The sequence below is a fragment of the Filicampus tigris genome, chromosome 7 (genome assembly GCF_054856515.1).
Source record: "Filicampus tigris isolate MCC_2025a chromosome 7, RoL_Ftig_1.0, whole genome shotgun sequence".
Lineage (NCBI taxonomy): Eukaryota > Metazoa > Chordata > Actinopteri > Syngnathiformes > Syngnathidae > Filicampus > Filicampus tigris.
Genome location: NC_141223.1, coordinates 13,187,636 through 13,205,639, shown reverse-complemented (window position 1 = coordinate 13,205,639; position 18,004 = coordinate 13,187,636). Strand labels below are relative to the sequence as shown.

Genomic DNA, 18,004 nt, shown 5'->3' with positions numbered 1-18,004 from the left:
TAAAGAAATCAGATACATATGGGCAAAAAAATCCGATCTGGGTCGCATTTGTCTGCGGTGTGAACCTAGCCTAAGAGTCTCCCTGTCTGCCTACAGCTGTCCCTTCAGGGTGGCCCAGACGGTGGTGCCGACAGCCCGGGCTCCTACAACAAGTGGCCCGGCAGCCCCAACTCCCACAGCAACGATGACTTCGACGCCTGGAGCAGCTTCAGGCCTCGCACCAGCTCCAACGCCAGCACGGTCAGTGGGCGCCTCTCGCCTTTCATGCCTGAGGACGACCTGGGCGAGGCGGAGGCGCACATGGGCTACCCCGGCGCCCCGGGACCCAAGATGACCGCCACGCTGCCCAGCCTCACCGAGATGACGGGCTCTTTGGGACACAGCTCTGAGAACGTCATGGAGAATCTCCTGGACAATCTGAACTTGCTCTCGCCTAACAACTCTCAGGTTGGCGCAGGGGCGGCGACCCCCGGATCCTCCCAGTCCTCCCCCTCTTCGATGATGCAGCCGAGCCCTGGGTACCCTCCTTACAGCTCCCCTAGCATGGCGTCGCAGCCTCAGCAGGAGTACCGCAAGTGCGTGTACGGTCAAGCGGGGATGAACGCTTTGTCGCCCATGCCGATGCAGACCCTGCCTGAGAGCAAGCCCACCTTTGGGCCCGGCATGGGTCCGTACAGCCATGGGCCGGTACAACTGCCCGGGCTCCTTAAGGAGCTGCTTACATCAGACACAGACCAGCACGTAGACCTCTTGCCATCAGTAGACACGGTAATATCCCAGTCGGGCAGGGGCTGCATGCTCCCGCCATACAGCAGCAGCCAGCATGTGGCCAAGCTCATGGCGGGGGGCAACGGGCACCCTCACGGTCTGTCCCATGCTCATCCGCACGCCTCCCCAGCCATGAATGGCCGTCTGCTCACGTCCCTCCACCACAGCGGGGGCTCGGTGCGTCTGCCTTCAGCCAAGAACCAGATGCAGATGCCATACAGCCTCTCGAGTCACCTGGGTGGCGGGGGTGTGCCTGGTGGATTCTGTCCCTTGAACACCAACGGATACGGCCGACTGGGCCTGGCGCCGCCACCCCACCTGGAGAAGCTGCCAAGCGACCTGGACGACATGTCTATCGAGAAGTTTGAGATCGACATGGAGACCGTCCTCCACGAAACTCTGATGGACGGCGGCTCGCTGGACTTCAACTTTGAGCCGATGGCGACCCAGCAAGGCTTCCCCCACGGGGTGAAGACCACCACACACAGCTGGGTGTCTGGCTAGGAAGTGGAAGAGTGGAAATGTGAGGAAAAAAAAAAAGAAAATTACAATCAACCTGACTGATTTTCTCTCTTTGGTAAAACGTTTCTTTACCTTCAACATTCCTGTTTGAAAATATTTAAATCGATCACTTGAAAGATAGAAGTGCCAGGTTTTGATCTACTGTAATTATTCATCTTTACAAACTAAGTGCCAAACTTGCCTTAACGAAGGAGCATTTACACACATGGTTGGGGTTTGATGAATTCTCTGCGAAGGTTGAATTTAAAGGCAACGGGACTTGGTGGTTTTCTAAAAGGCTTACTTAGTTGTAAGTGTCTGGTTTACATATTCAACTCTCTATTGGCAACTTGAGCCGTCCTTAGATCCAAAACATATCTGGTGGTGGTGCAACTGACTGCGAACAAGATTGTTTTCCCAGGTGGTCCTTAATAATTTGGTCTGCCAAAGACTAAAGTTCAAAGTGTCTGGGAGACCGATTCAACTCTTGTCATGTTGTGTCTGGAGGTTGTAAATGTCAGGTTCCCAAACTTGCCTGTGAACCAGAAGGGTTTTTCAAGGTCTTTTCTAGTTCGTCTCCTAAAGGCTTCAGTTCTAAGATTCTGGTTGTGAAATTTAGCTTTCTTATCAGACCTGGACAACATTAGTCCTAGTTCCAAAAGCATGTCTGGCGGTTGTCCTACTGACTGCAAACAAGATTCTTTTTCAAGTGGTCTTTACTATTTTTTTCTCCTAGACTTCAGTCCTAAGTTTCTGGTAGACTACCGGTAATTTAGCTTGGCAGGTGTCCACACGACTGCGAACAAGAGTCATTTTCAAGGTTGTCTTTACTAGTTTGGTCTCGTACAGACTGTGTTCCATATGTCTTTTAGACAAATTCAACTCGCAAGTAGAACCTGGATGACGTCAGTCACTAGTTACATGTCTGATCGCCTGATAGGAAACTGTAGTTCTGTTAGAGGTGTTCTTAAAGGGCTTGATGTCCCTTGAGAAAGTGACATTCTTCTCTATCCAGGGTTTTAGGATACACTCGAAAGAAAGTCCCCTATTCTTGAGACACTAAACAAATTCGTCGTCCTCGTCCTCAGAGTGTTGAACCATTTTTGGCCACTGTTGCCTTCCGTTCCACCTTCCATGATTTTTTACAGTGAATGATTGACACCCAACACACCAATGATCATCAGCATAAAGAAGCTGCATTTCCGCAATTTGAGGTCAACCGATGAAGATTTCTTGGACTGCCTCTCTCTGCGTCTCAATGTACATAACGTTGTCCGACGCATTGTACAATCAGGTCTTATGTGTGTGTGTGTATCAGTGTTTGTGTGTGCTGTCTAAAGACTATGTCACGTTTACACAACAGAAGCAAAAATCCAATTTGGTTCCAAGAGAAAACTGGATTCTTATTTTTTATTTTTGTAGTTGTTGAGCCGCTCCGTGCCCCCGAGCATCTCTCAATCGGACGCTTCTATCTGTAAATAGCTTTAGATTGTACATTAACATTACCTAGTACATGTTTACTAGATTGTAGTATATATATTTGAGACATAAATTATTGTGTTTGATATAGATTTATTCTGGTGCAAGACCTGCACTCGGAACCTTAATACCACAGGGGCCTATTTAAGTAGATCTGTCCTGCGGGCTTGAAGGTTTTTGTTTATACATATAAAAATATAAATATATATATCGCACAAGTCCAGAAGACAGTCAGATCTTCTCTTTAAGGAAACATGCCACAGTAAACTTTTACTGAGGCTTGCCTTCTTGTTCCTTCGAGAAATCCAAGACAAACCGACCGTAGATTGTGAATAGTTCTCGAAGTGCTTTTGTGCAGCTGTGAAATAAGAGCGAGGTCAAGGCGCTACAGTCTCAGTGCTCTTGTCGTCGTTTTCCGATTTTGCATCCAAGACCCTGTCGCTCTTTAACCCTCCTGTTGTATTGCGGGCCAAAAAGTCGTTATATCTGTTTTTTTTCTCCGTTCAATTCTGCAGTATGTGCAGCATAACATGAGGGTCAGAGAAAGACAGTTGTCTGCGGGTAGAAAATGTAATTGAAGCGCCCATTCCAGCAAGCGGTTCAGTTTGGTTCAATTCATCAACATTTCAAGCTCGTGTTTCCTCCATACACATTTGAATCTTCTTTCCTTTTCACATTATTGTTTTTGGATGTTGACAGTTCATTGACTTTGCTAAATGCCTGTAATATCATGAGATTGGAGTTTGTTGTTACCATGATCCTCAGACAGTAGTTTCTTTAAACTCATAAACACTCTGTATTAGATTGTACCGGTAGTACGGTATGCCACAATCCACGGTTGGATATTTACCTTGGTAATAAGGTTGTGATTTGCTTCATGTACAGCACAGTGAGGGAACAAAGAGGTGGGCATTCCGTCTACCCGTCTATGACGGACGACCGTTTTGATGACGTTAGACGATAGACGGCAAACTTTAAAAAAAAATAGACGGACTGAGCATACACAGAAGTGGATTTTCATCCATCCGTGTAATCATATCTAGCCTGGTCAAGTCGGAACGGACCTCACAGTCCATTATTGATGGACACCCGTTTTGCTGAAGAGAGACGGAAACGCGACCCACACTGCATTGACTCCATACCTCCAACAGGTATGCACAAACGAGAGGGAATCATTAGTTTTTCGGGCTGACTATCCACATCTGTCATCTAGCAGAGTCTGAGCTGGACTGTCTTTTGTCGTTTTACAGAGTCAACATGTTGCTTGAGCCTAATGTGTTCTGTGTGGAAACGCACCTCTGTATCATACAGAAAAATCTGAACATAAATGCACTTCCCATAAGAACCCTGATAGCAGAGTTGGGCATCATCTGCCCGTCTCTAACTTCTGGGAGGTATTTCCTTCCGACCCACGTGGTCCCAGTCCGTCCCTTGTCGGCGACAGCCAATTGCCGTCAAGAACATAATTTTCATGTCACACGCAAGCATCGCACAAGCAGACATGCTGCTAAATAAAGCAAAAATATCAAATAAAAACAGGACATAAGCACAGCGTGATGATCGGTGAAATAAAATGGGGCATATGTAATTGCATCTGTGGCACCAAAAGATATACAGGTTTTATTTTTTCTTTGTTTGGTTGCGTGTCAGGAGTGGGGCTCCTGCGTGTGACGTGGTACCGGTAAAGTCCGTTCTCGAAGCTGATTGGCTGACTCGGACCGACGGGGTGGGTCTGAAATATAGACGGGAACTCATAGATGGACTATAGACGAATGCCCAGCTCTGCCTAATAGGCGTATACGGACTGGAACACGCATCGCTGTTGCACAAAAAAAACCACATAAACAAGTAAGTGAATTTGTGAACTTTTTGGGATACGCCAAATCAGCCATTTTGTTTTCTTCCCAACTCTTGGCAATGGAAATGCTGACCGTTTTGTTCCGTACTGAACTGAACCAAATCGTTCTGCTGGCTTTATTTTGCTTGATATAAAAATGCTCGTGGAGGAAGGGTGGGGGTGGGGGGATTGGTTAGCACCACTAAGTGTTGAGTACATCCAAGTTTATCTTACAAAGCGTGTACATTGTGCCTCGTCATGAAGGCTTTTCTGCCGAGTCTCAAAATGGAGGCGGCCTTCAAATACGTTCCTGAAGCCAAGTTGTGGCGCCTTTGTTTTTGCTGTTTTGTTTTGTGGCAGATGAAATACTGAACATTTCAAAACGTTTTTTTCTCATTATTTTGTTTTTAATTTAAAAAAAAAACCTTCACAAAGCTGCTGTTTGGCTTTGGTGCCACATGTCGCCTTTCAAACATGGCCAAATTTGCCTTTAAGTGACATGTTAATGTTAAAAAATTATGATGATGATTATTATTACATATAAATATATAGATATACTGTACAGTATATATTTGTGCCGGTCACTCAAGTCAAAATAAATTGTTAACAAATCAACAGGGTTCAGACTAAAATTAAAAAAAAAAAAAAAAAAAAAATGTAAATGATATTTTGACATTAAAAATGATTCAATCTATGCATTGTATTTCTTAATTTTATGTCACTATGGTTATATTTCTTTCTCTCTTGTTTGGACTTATTATGACAGAGACATTTTATTGTAATATACATAGCGCTGTGTTGTTTGTGTTGTTCTTGTCTACATAGTTCTATGGGGGGGATGAAGTTTATTTAGAGAGTAGATGACTCAGTGATTTCTGTGTAAGCTTTTGTAAACTGACAATGTTGTTGTTCTTGTATTTAGCTCGTGTTTTCACAACATACAAAGCTAATTATTATATTTACATTTCTATATTCAGACTTCACAATGCAGATAAACGCACCAATTGGGTTTTTTTTTGTGTAATTGTATGCATTGCAAAGAAGCAACTTCTCTTTTAAATATGTTTTTTAACAAAAGTGCAAAATGGTAAGAAAAGAGTTCCCACATATTTTCAAATGATACAACTGTTACACTTAACTTATACACCACAGACATACATGTGCTGTGTCATTTGCAATCAATACAATACAACTACAGTATGTTACTTGTTCAATATAAACGTAATCAATCATGAATAAATGTACTTATGTGTTGAAGCTCTGTGTTTGGTTTGGATCATTTCAAAATACAGGATGAGTGAATGGATAGGTTTTAAATGATTATTGGATGGAATTGTTTTTTTTCACCATGACAATTCCAACATTTAAAAAGTGACAATAAAATAACATTTTTCAAAATGTGGAAATAAATGTAAAAATCCCAAATGTTCACAACAGAATCGTACAATTCAAAAGATATGTTACATATTTATGTACCTCCTCCTTCTACATTTCTTGCCTAATTCAAATCATTCCAGGTTTAAAATCAGGACATCTTCGGAACTATTTTCCAGTTTCCAAGAAATCCCACTTCAGAAATGTCATACTTTTCGCTGTAAAATTCACCAATTTTTACAATTCCTACATTTTACATGCCCACATTCCACATTTCCTGACAGATTAAAACCACTCAACTTCAAAATCATCGGCTCATTAAGGATATAATTGGAAATATTTTGTACATTCCAAGAATTTCCACATTTAAAAAATTCCACACCTGACAGAAAAATTCCCTTTTTTTAAAATATATATTTACATATTGATTTCCTTCCACATTTCTTGACCGATTTAAACCATTCCAAATTCAAAATATTCTGGACATCTTGAGAAATATGTTCCACATTTCAGAAATTTCACACATTTCATAGTAAAATTCTCCTATTTCCTTACATTTAAGGGCTATTTTATATACAATACTTCCATATTTCTTGACCAATTTAAGCCATTCCAACTTTCAAAAGATTTGAATTTCCGCCTTTCAGATATTTCACACTTTTTTCCACAGTAAAATTCTAGAATTTGTACAATAAAGATGTTTACATATTTACCCCCTGTACTTCTGCATTTTTGACCCATTCAAATCATTCCAACGTCAAAGCATTCAGATCATTCCCATTTCTTCATTCATTATCCATATGGTTTATCCTATTGAGATTAATACCCATTCCACAAATTCCCAATTTTTCTAAATAAAATCACCAAAATAAAAGATTACATATCTATTGTCTCCTTCCACATTTTTGGACCGTTTCACACCATTTCAAGTCTCACAGTCTAGCTTTCAATTCATCTAAAGAACTTTCACAAAAATTACATTCTATAGTTGCGTTATTGATTGCTTTTAGCGCGTTTAATCATTTAAAGTTGAAGAATGTCGAAGTGACATCCTTCCGTTTTTTGTTCTGTATGCAGACCTCAGAGGAAAAGGTTTGGACACGGTCGCTGCAATATCAAGCAAGTAAAAATACATGTATTAGTTTTAGTGTAAACTTTGTGCGGCCTGAGGTCAGAGTTTTATGGTCAGCTAATGAGTCCGCTGACATTTCCAGGTCAAAGCGACTGGCTCAGATTTATTGTGTCACAGGCCCTGTGTGGAACTTTTCCTTAGAAAAAGTAACGTTTTCAATTCCCACTTGTGGCGTCTCATTTCTCCCTGCTGCCTTTTCCGAACAGCCACATTCCGCACCATGCACCCCCCAACCCACGAACCCGCTCACCCCGAACCACAAACTGCAAAGCCTGCCTGGCCCCCGCTGGCTTTAACTTTGACTCCTGAGTAAAACATAACCTTTCAGCCAGTGAGGACAGAAGGTTCACAGAGATAGAAGGCTCTGCTTTGTCAAAAGGCGCCAAAGCCGTCAACTTGCTTGCAATCATTCCAAAGCACAATTAAATAATAATGAGGGGTTGGTTTTTTTCAGGGGGACGGACGGAGGTGCATAGCTTGCAAAATTTAGGAATGGCTACCTTAGAGCAGGGATTACAATACAGGACTTAAAGTGTAAATGTGGGAGATGGGAGCACACAATTGAATTGTTATTTATTAAGCCTGCAATGTATGTGAGGGGTGATGTGGTGCGTTGTGATTGTTTTCTTAGGGTGGTCTTGGGCCGAAGTTATGTCATGTGCCGTAATCCAAAGGGAGCAGGTCAGAGATGCTCTCACCACAGTGTTGTCTTGATCCACAGAGCAGGGCGAGGAAATAACATTGTCCTTGTAGCAGAATCCACGACAGCCACGGGGACAGGCAAACAAGGTGGGGATTCACCACATTCTCGGGATAGTGTTGCAGTATCTTGCATAAATCACTGTTCAAACAATCTGACAATGAGTGAGTCATCATCAAAGCCTTAAATGGGTGGGTGTGGCTGACTGGCAGAGGTGGGCGTGGCTTGAACTTTGTGATATAGGGGGATGGGGCGGCGCCAACTCTGTTGCGTTGTTAAATGGTGTGCGTGAATGGGGCTGTGAGACTTCACAATTTAAGTAAACAATTCCGTCAATTTTACGGAAAAAAAATCCGGCAGTTGGTATGTGCTGGTGGGAGGGCTCCCGCACACAGCGCGCACTGATTGGATGGCCTTTTTTCCCGCAGAGGGCCACCAATCAGAAAGAAGCGCTGGCACAGGGCAGATCTCCTTATAAGCAGCTGTTGTCATCAGCGTTCCGAATCAGACAAGTTGCTTGGAGAGGCATTACATTACTGGCTTACATTCCCAGTATTTTCAAGCGATGATGAAGACACACTACAATGGGCCGACGAGGAACCCCACCCCCCACGTTTATTTTTGCAAATGAAAGTTTAGTCGGACTCGCTGACGGACGGCCGTTTAAAAATAGAGGCGGACCGGTCTATAGACGGGTACTATTTTTTTCCCCGGGAAAAATGACGGATGTTCAATTTTTTGTAAAATGCTTTGCATATTTGTACTTTCAAATTTGCATTGGCAAATGATTAAAAGTGTAGTCAACCCAAACATTTTCTTTTACAATAATATGTTCTTTGCAGCCCCACTAGACTAAACACATTGTGTTTGTGAATATGAGTTAAGTAGTAAAATCCACCCGTTTTTGTCCATCTTAAGGGGCCATTTTGTCACTTGCTGTCAACTGAAAATGATATCACATTTGCTTAGTATGTGAAACCTTGACACCTGGAATTGTCTTGAAGTCTGCATGAGTTTGTCATAAAATGTGATCTGATATTCACCTGAGAAACACAATCCTATTTTCTTTCTTTACAATATGTTCTATGCAGCCTCACAAATCTAAACTTGATATTCTGATTAATATTGTGCTTGTGGAATACGAATTACGCAGGAAAATCCAACCGTTTTCAACCATCTCTGAGGGCGGCCATTTTGTCACTTGCTGTCGACTGAAAATGACATCACAGTTGCTCTTGGCTCAAGTTACTGTTACATTACTGCATAATTTACACAATATTACTATGAATTAAACATTCAAAATGTAAAGCTGGGCAAGAATTACAATTACACTTTTACGTTACCTTTCCACAAAATCAAACCGTTGAAAATAAGCATTTTCCATGTAAAATGTCAAATGCACTCGTTGCTCCCGAGCCTCTCCTTTGAAAATCCAAAGAAGCACTTGAAGGCTCGTTGTGTTTGCATTTCTGTACAGTTGTCAGTGATGTGGTCCAAGGTACTTTTTTTATTTTTTGGGGGGGCAAATGAGCGGGCAAGCAGGCAGGCGGGGGTGTGAGGCTCGTCACACGGGAGGAATGTGGATGTGGACGCCTGCCACAGCCATATGCGATCCTTATGTTCCCCTTGGGTGTGAACGAGGCCAAGTCAGGACACAGCGTGAGAATGCGCAGTGTCATTGAGTTTGAGTGCGTGTGTGAGTTTGTGCGTTTTTTGTACCTCAATGGGCACTTGAATGACTTGCAAGTTGTTTTTCCCGTCCTCTGATTCCCTTGAGTCAATATCTGTAACACATGGTTTTATTCATGCATTCAAAAAGCCAAACGTCTTGCAATGTGCATGCCAGGCCAGTAGTTGGCGACATCAAAGATGAAGAAAGACCGTTTTTGGGAGCAGCGCAATAACAACAATAGTGAAAAGATCACAGCTGGGCAATCCAGGGCAGTCCAGGGGCGGAACGGCCCATTTTTGGGACGGAGGACGGGGGGGACAAGTTTTAAAAAAGGGACGGACTAAGCAAGAACAGAGGTGGATTTTAGTCCGGCCCACTGATCGTCCTTCGCTGACCTGATTTCTGAAGCTGAGCCGTGATTGGACATTACCTGAGCCCTGAGCAGTTGGGATGTCATTTTCAGTCGAGGGAAGTGACAAAATGGCTGCCCCCTGAGATGGCTAAAAAGGGGTGGATTTTGCAGTTTAACTCATATCCCACAAACGCAATATTAATCGGAATGCCGTGTTTCAGCTAGTGGGCTTGCTGGGAATATTCTTAAAAAATATGTTTGGGTTGATTTCCGCTATAAGTAGTTCTACGAGGCAAGAACAACTCGCAATAAAACAGCCACAAATGTGGGCTTCGTTCTTCCAACAGGTAGCAGTTCTATTTAAAATTTAAGTGCAAATATTTCTTGCATCATTCTTTGTTTATTAACTCATTCACTGCCATTGACGAATTTACTTGTCTTTTCCCATCCAGCCATTCAGTCCCAGGAACTTATTTCAATTTTTTCAAATTTTTTCAAACATTGGGGTAAAAGAGGGTCTGAAAACGTCTGTCAGTGAATGAGCTAATTTATTACATTAAGTTACTAGTGCATTCGTTGGTTCAAAATGCTGAGCCAATAACGTGTAATAATTAGGGTTGGACACCAGGAATCGGGAAACGAGTGGAACCGGAACTAGCACTTCAATTCTACGTTCAGGTTTTAAAATGTCGGTGCCACATTTCGATCCGTAAACCGTCTTGCGGAGGAAGTCGCCCAAAACAAACCCAAGTACCAATGGTGTGCGCGTGGCTCGGATCACTCGACAGATACAAGCATGGTAAAATCAATAGGAGATGTGTGTGCGCGCCGCCCCGGCGAGCAGCAAGCACAGAGTCTGGCAACATCACACAGACAGCAACGAGGATTACAGGATAATGCTTGCGGGGTGTGGTAATTATGGATGTTCGACACAGGTAGAAAGTGCGATCGCGCTTCATAAAAAAAAAAAAAAACACCAAGCTGCTCAGTGCAACACGCTAAAAATGTATCTCGTGCGAAGTGTCGTATTCTGTAAAGATATGTAGGTTCGACAGACGGCAAGAAGTTGTTCGTTTTCTAGCAAGTTACTTATTTATTTTCCACACACTTCCGCCTCTAATTGTATTCCCGGCCTTCAAAATAAAAGCATACCAGCATTACACAACACAAAGGAGGTTGCACGTCTAATATAACATGGGGTAGAATTGTTAAGAGTGTTCGGTCTTTGACTCTTTGCGTTGACCTACCGGTGTTCTGAAATTCCTTGCCCCCCGTCGAGACGTCCTACAATGTTTAGTGCGCTTGCATGCTCACAACACCGACAGCTCCGAGTCCCACCCTGAGCCAAGTGATACGGACCGCACAGCAGTCAGAATCGGGTAAGTATACAAATGAAATATGTTTCATGTCCACATTGAGCACACGTTTTTAGTTTTATTTGCACACTTACTTTGCCAATGGGTGTTCATTAAGTAGCATGCTATAAGCTGCATTATTGTATTTTCTTGAGGTGGTCCAAAATGGAGCTCTCTTGTGAATAATTCCACCTCATAGGTTTGATATTAATTTATTTGTCAAAAATATCCATTGAGAATATCACAGGAAAATTCATAAACAGTAGAAAAGTTCAAGAAACAAATATTTGACCCCCCACGCCCCACCAAAAAAAAACAAAGGAAAAAAAAAAAAAAAGAATCGGAATCGAGAATCGTTGGGAACCGGAATCGGAATCGTCCAAATTCAAACGATGCCCAACCCTAGTAACAATGCCATCAACAATCGACTATGATGCTGAACATCATGAATGCTAACATATAGAGCTGGGCACTTGACCCTTTTTTGCCGGTCCGGCCGTGACCCCCCACCCTTATTCATAAACATTGTCGGCCCGGCCACCCCGTTCAAAGTTCAAAAGTTGTTTTGAAACGGTTGCGTTCCAAGTTGGGGGGGTGTCGCTTCAAAAAGACAGCGACAACAATGGATATCGTGCCTGCTACAACCATAAAGAGGGGTTGCACTAGACGATGCATTTAATCTTATTGCGAAAACAACCTGGAAGGTGGTGGCTAAGAGGGAACGTGGGTGAGTAGCTTCTCTTTACACATACGCCGCTGCCAAACTAGTTTGCTTTGCAGCAGCAACGGGCTGCGTGGCGCATCCTCTCCTCCGTGTGGGAAACTGTACGTCATCGCAACATGTGACATCATGTGACATAATTGACCGATCAGAGCAGCAGCAATTCCTGATGTGTGCGTGGCATGTGTTGCAGACCTGTCGCCAACAGCACAATGCGTTGGTCACATGAATCAATGTGGCAGTTGTCGCTCGCGCCGATGCGGGAGCCGAAAGAAGCCTAAAAAGGAGCCTTTCACCAAGTAGGCTGAGATGAAATTTGGTCACACAGATGAGGGCCGATTAGTGGGCCGGACTGAAATCCGCTTCCAGCCAAGCTTAGTTCAGCCCTTTTTTAAAATTTGTCAGCCCCACCCCCCGCCCCAAAAATGGGCATCCGGCTGGGCCGGAGGTTCCGACTAGTCCGGCCCAGGGACGGACTGCCCAGCTCTACTAATATGACACACGTGTGTGTGCGTGTGTGTGTGCGTGTGAGTGCGTGTGTTGTGTCTCCAAGGTGGTGCAAGTATGACACAAATAAGTCTCAGAGAGACTTGGAGCCCCAAAGACATGGTACGTGTCAGTACTGTTTACCAGCCTCACTTGTATTGTTGATATTGTTAAATCTTGTTAATTTAGATACTGGTCTGCTTTGCAACAGATATTACCTTATTATTATTATTATTATTATAAATAATATGTATTCGTGTATATTAAAATATTTGCGCAGTCACAAAAAAAGCTCACAGTTCACAGTGTGTAGACTGTGGGGAAAAAAAGGATTGGGACTACAGTGGACCCCGCATAGTTGCGATTCATCGATTCACATATTTTTTTTCAATCTTTCTAAAAATATTTTTTTCCATACTTTTTTGGGGTGTTTTATTCTTTATTTTTGTTTTTTGGTGGGTAGCCAGACCATGTTTTTCGCGGAAAAAGCTTATTGAAGATTTATCAACATTTTGGAATATTTTTGGGAGTTTAAAAAAAACATATACAGTGGGCCTTCACAACAACCACGTGAACAGCTGACAATATAGGAGGGTGACGAGAAAGCTGCTTGCCTGCTATTTTCCAATGGCAAGCAGCTTTGTGCTTGAATTGTTGGGGGTGTAAAAAACAACAATAGTAAATGTCACAGCCTGAAGTGGACACTGATTGGCTGTCATTGTGTTTGGCATAACCTGAGAGGCTCCTATTGTAGGTGGGTTGGCAAGTTCAGGAGCAGAGAGAGGACGTGAAAATGGAGGAGCATGTGAGAGTTGTTGGTCTGATGAGTGGTAAATTAAAAAAAAAAAAACCCTGACGGTGCTATCAGAATGATATGCCTTCGTTGTAAGAAGGACTTTGCTTACCAAAGAAGCAGTTCAAGCCTACCACATAAATCCAAAGCGACTAAAGCTACAGTTAATGATAACAACAAAGATACTAATGTAGCGAGCCATTGCAAAGCTCTTCGCCACACTAAACTCGAGAACAGCCCATGGGTTGCTACAGTGAAAACTCAAAGTTACATCTGGGTCCTCTGCTGGGTCGCTCTTGCCCGTTTCATTTCGGAAGACAAAGCCTGCTGTGGGTTACCATTGTAAACAGAGACTTCAGACGCGGTGAGAGAACTCTCGTGAAGGGACAATTCCTGATGAACTGAACTTTCTCGGCGCAGTCCTTCACCTGGCCCAAGCAATGGGTACAGTGACTTTGGTTGCAAATGAAGTTTGAGTGAAATGCTTTTGAGAAGACCTGGTTTTCTGGAATTCTTGAAAGCAGAAAGTGCATTCTCCAGGAACATGTCCAATGGTATCAGCCACTTCCTGATGACTTGTGTCCAAGGTGGGACGAGTGGAAAACTGGCCTTGAAGAGCTTAGAGAAGTCTCAATCTCCAGATGTTACTGTCCATCACACTTTGGTAACATTGTGAGTGTCGAATTGCACCACTTCCCAGACGCTAGTAGTGTAGGATATGGTGCACGCGCTCACATTCGATTCAAGAACGACCACAACAAAGTCCACTGCAGCCTCATCATGGCTAAGGCTAGGGTTGCTCCCTCAAAGGTCACAAGTATCCCTCGATTGGAACTTCCAACTGCTGTGCTTGCAGCTCGATTGAGTGTTCGTCTCAAATCTTAACTGAGCATGAACATCAACGATGAGTTGAGTTGTCTTCTGGAGAGGTTCTAAAGTCACTCTTCCAGCATACATCAACAATGAGGCACGCAGGTTCCACGTGTTTGTTGCAAATTGTGTCCAGTCAATTAGAGAGAATACCAACCCAAGCCAATGGCAATGTGTTGATACTGCAGAGAACCCAGCTGATCATGCCCTTAGGGCGCTGGGCCTCTCAAATTCAATCATCCAACTGGCTATCTGGTCCTGAGTCCTTGCGGAAAGATGAATTGCAACGTGAACCCTGTGCATCCAACAATCTCTTGGTTGGCGACCCAGAGGTGAAGGCCGTCCAAGTGTTGACATCAAACGCAAGCAAATGCACAGACATGCTCAAGAACCTGTCTAGAGTCTCATCCTGGACAACACTCCTGAAGGTAGTGGCAAGAATTAAAAGACTTGCCTCTAGACAAACGTGCCTCACAGATGTGACTGTCGAAGAAGGTGAAAGTGCAGCCAAAATCTGGAGGAGCCTCGTCCAAAGGCAGTCATTCGGCAAAGAGATACAAGCACTTGAAATGGGGCATAGTCTTCCGAGTTCCAGTCTTCTCTTCCGTCTTGAATCAATCTTGAATGAGGGCCTACTCCGCATCGGCGGAAGATTGAAAAATGCATCTCTCAGTGTAGAGTCTTGTGATCCCATCGTCTTGCCCAGTAAGGGTCACATCATACTGTCACACTATCACTGACAAGTATGCCATCTGGGCAGGAGTCAAACACAAATGGAGCTCAGAGCAAATGGATTCAGCAAGCAAGCTGCTCTCCGAGAGCATTTATAAGTGTGTGCAGTGCCGGAAACGGAGGCGTCCAGTTGAAGAACAGGAAGAAAAGGGACTTTGTTAAACAACAGAAGAGAAGATCGTTTAACATTAAGCATCCTTGGTGAGTGCGGTGAGCTACAGTATGTTTGTTGGTTTTCCTTTGATTGGTTTGTACCTGTGCCTGTGATTTTGTATCAGTGTATATGGAATGCTTTGAGTAAATGAGTATTTGTTTGATGTTTTAAATTTCGATGCGCAAATTATGAGGACTGTACTGTGACGACGGTATGCTGACTTGCTTGATTTATATTTTGTATACCCCGGCACAGAGTTTTCACAGTTCTATGGTGAACCTGGTGATGCTGCTGCAACTAAAATAAAAGACACCTTATGCATCAGTCGAGACTCTCTTTGGGGATATAAGGGTTGCTACAATATGTATTATATAGTGGTGATTTACTTTAAATGATGGCATTTACATTATTTTTTCAGTTAGGAAAATGTATTTAGTACAATGGTAATTAAACCCCTAATCAAGCTTCAACTGGATGTATGCTTTTCCCAGAATCTTTTTTTTTTTTTACAAAAGTATCTGTACTTCTCAAGTACAGAGTGTGAGTACTTTTGCCATCCCTACTCCAAGATCGGCGTGCCGAACCGAGGAGGGAGAGAGCGAGCTAAAGAGAAACAGATGGACTTCCACCACTGTTGTGTAAGTTGGGAGGAGACGGACGGGCCAGCCAGGCGGTCGCGTCATATGTGTCCTGACGTGACCTCTGATAAAACACACGCCAACGTCACAATCCATCCGTGCTACGTACATGTTAATTAGCCATACCGCACATTTACGTGACTCCATTGTTCGTTTTCCTCTAGTTGCGGTCCTTGTTCAACTGTCGGAGCGTAAAAGCGAAGCTAAACGGGGCCGCCTCCACAATTCGATTGCCTGACCTCTGAAGCTCTGCGCCATGAAGTTGCCATGATCTGCTCTCGTCCCATGACTGTACCGTACACACAAACAATAGAAGGCCTTTTAGCAGCAGGAAAAAAAAAATATCTGTATTTTTAAATACCCAAACCACAGGCCTGCCTTTGTGTTGCGGAAAGCTGTTACTACATGCAACGGCCTCCTATTTATGGCAGCCGGCTCGCCCTCAGTCATATTGCGTGATTTATATTGAAAATGGCCCTTCTCCTCCCCAACAAGGCTTTGCGGTGAGCTGCGACTGGCACGCGACTCCTGCTATTTCCTCCAGCTGGGTAGTAGAGTAGCGCTTATGGGGAGCGGCGAGAAGCAAGAAGCGGCACATCGAAGGACAAACAAGGTGAAAGGGACACGGGATGTAAACACAGCCGCGAGGAGGGCAACAAAGAGCGAACAGCACACGGGAAGGAGGAGGAATGCAACGAGGTGAAGGAAAAGTTTTAAGACTCACGCAAGGCTGTTTGAAAGGGGACGTATTATGGAAAACCGACTGGCTTGTACAGTGGGGGTTGTACAGACTAGTCAAGTCAAATTGATTTGTACAGTGCCAAGTCACAACAGAAGTTATCTCTAGGCACCACATCTTTTATTGAAGTCACGTACATATATATATATATATATATATATATATATATATATATATATATATATATATATATATATGCCAGGATATATATATATATATATATATATATATATATTTATGTGTATATATATATATATATATATATATATATATATATATGTATATATATATATATACATTTATATATCCTGGCATGTATATATACACATTCAGACATACATACATACATATATACATACATACATACATGCATATATATACACAGTGGTACCTCTACTTACGAACGTCTCTTCATACGAAATTTTCAAGTTACGAAACGCCTCAACAGGAAAATATTGCCTCTTGTTGCGAAAGAAATATCAGGATACGAAAGATAAAAAATACAGTATGGGCTGCTACTCGCAGCTCCAGAGTTTCCTGAACGCAACATACTCCTAGCTGCTCTGCCATTGGCTATTACCTAGCATCTTCCTGGCATCCCATTGGCTAGGAGGAACCTCTACCGTATGTAGATAGACAGGTAGATAGATATATATGTGATAGATATGTCTATGCAGCGTCCTCGTCATTCGCCCCTCGGGCCATGAGGTGTTCCGATAGTTTTACGTCAATTAGAAACGAGGAAAAGAAAAAAAAAGGAGAAAATCTTTTTTTTTTGTCCATACAAACAAAGCAAGAGATAATAGAAAAGTATGAAAAAGGGATGTGTTTGGTTGATCTCGCCAAAGAATATGACCGTAATGTTTCGACAGTCGCCATGTTATTAAATCAGTTGTTTACAAAACGCCAGGCAAAAAACACTTCTGAGAGAGAACATGAACCAAAGAGGGCAAAAAGCGATGAGGACAGCAATTAAAAGGTAAACGACCATCATTTTTATTCCTTACTCTATTCTTTGTTTTTTTACATTATGCACAACTCTCATTTATTGTGCAATAATCTAATTGTAACATGCATTTGTTACATGTTTTGATGCATTTTTATGCTTTATAAAACATTTACGTCTGAATATTGGGGGGGCTTGGAACGGATCAGGGCATTTACATGGAAAAGTTAAAGCATTAACTATGGAGATTAATTTTAAAATTATAATGCACTAAAAAAATTAACTCGATTAACTCAGTTTTATTTCCTTCCTGTAGCTGACCTCCGCTCACTTTGCAGCCAAACTTAGAGGAGAGTCACTGTCGCAAAGACTGACTTTTACGTAGTTTTACTTTAAAAAGTTGCTCGGCGGCTCATGGGAGAAATGCAAAATATTTGGCACACTTTGCAAAGTCCAATTCAAATACCATATTAGGTCGTTCAACTGTTGTATTTTACAGGAAAAGAATTGTAATCAAGGATCAAAGAAAGCTATTAGAACAGTCTTTGTGTTAGGGATTCCAACTCAGATGGCACAGGGATACTTCCATTCAAGTATTTCCATTAAACATGTCTTATATTGACAATAAATGCTTAAGTAAACAAGTGAATTGTAGCACACCTACTATATAATATCCCCTTACTGATCATAACTTTATGTACGTGAGTTAATGACATCCAATAAAACCTTCAGTCCGCGCAATGATAATAACGCTC

At 42.7% G+C, this 18,004-nt stretch overlaps 1 protein-coding gene across 1 annotated transcript in view; it reads left to right on the top strand.

The window, feature by feature from the left end:
• foxo1a (forkhead box O1 a) overlaps nt 1–5,842 on the top strand; it is a 40,409-nt gene extending 34,567 nt beyond the window's left edge. Inside the window, exon 3 of the mRNA XM_086035635.1 lies at nt 97–5,842. Coding sequence (XP_085891761.1) covers nt 97–1,272 — 1,176 coding nt within the window. The 3' untranslated portion in view covers nt 1,273–5,842. The remainder of the gene's footprint in view (nt 1–96) is intronic.
• Nucleotides 5,843–18,004: the final 12,162 nt, after the last annotated feature.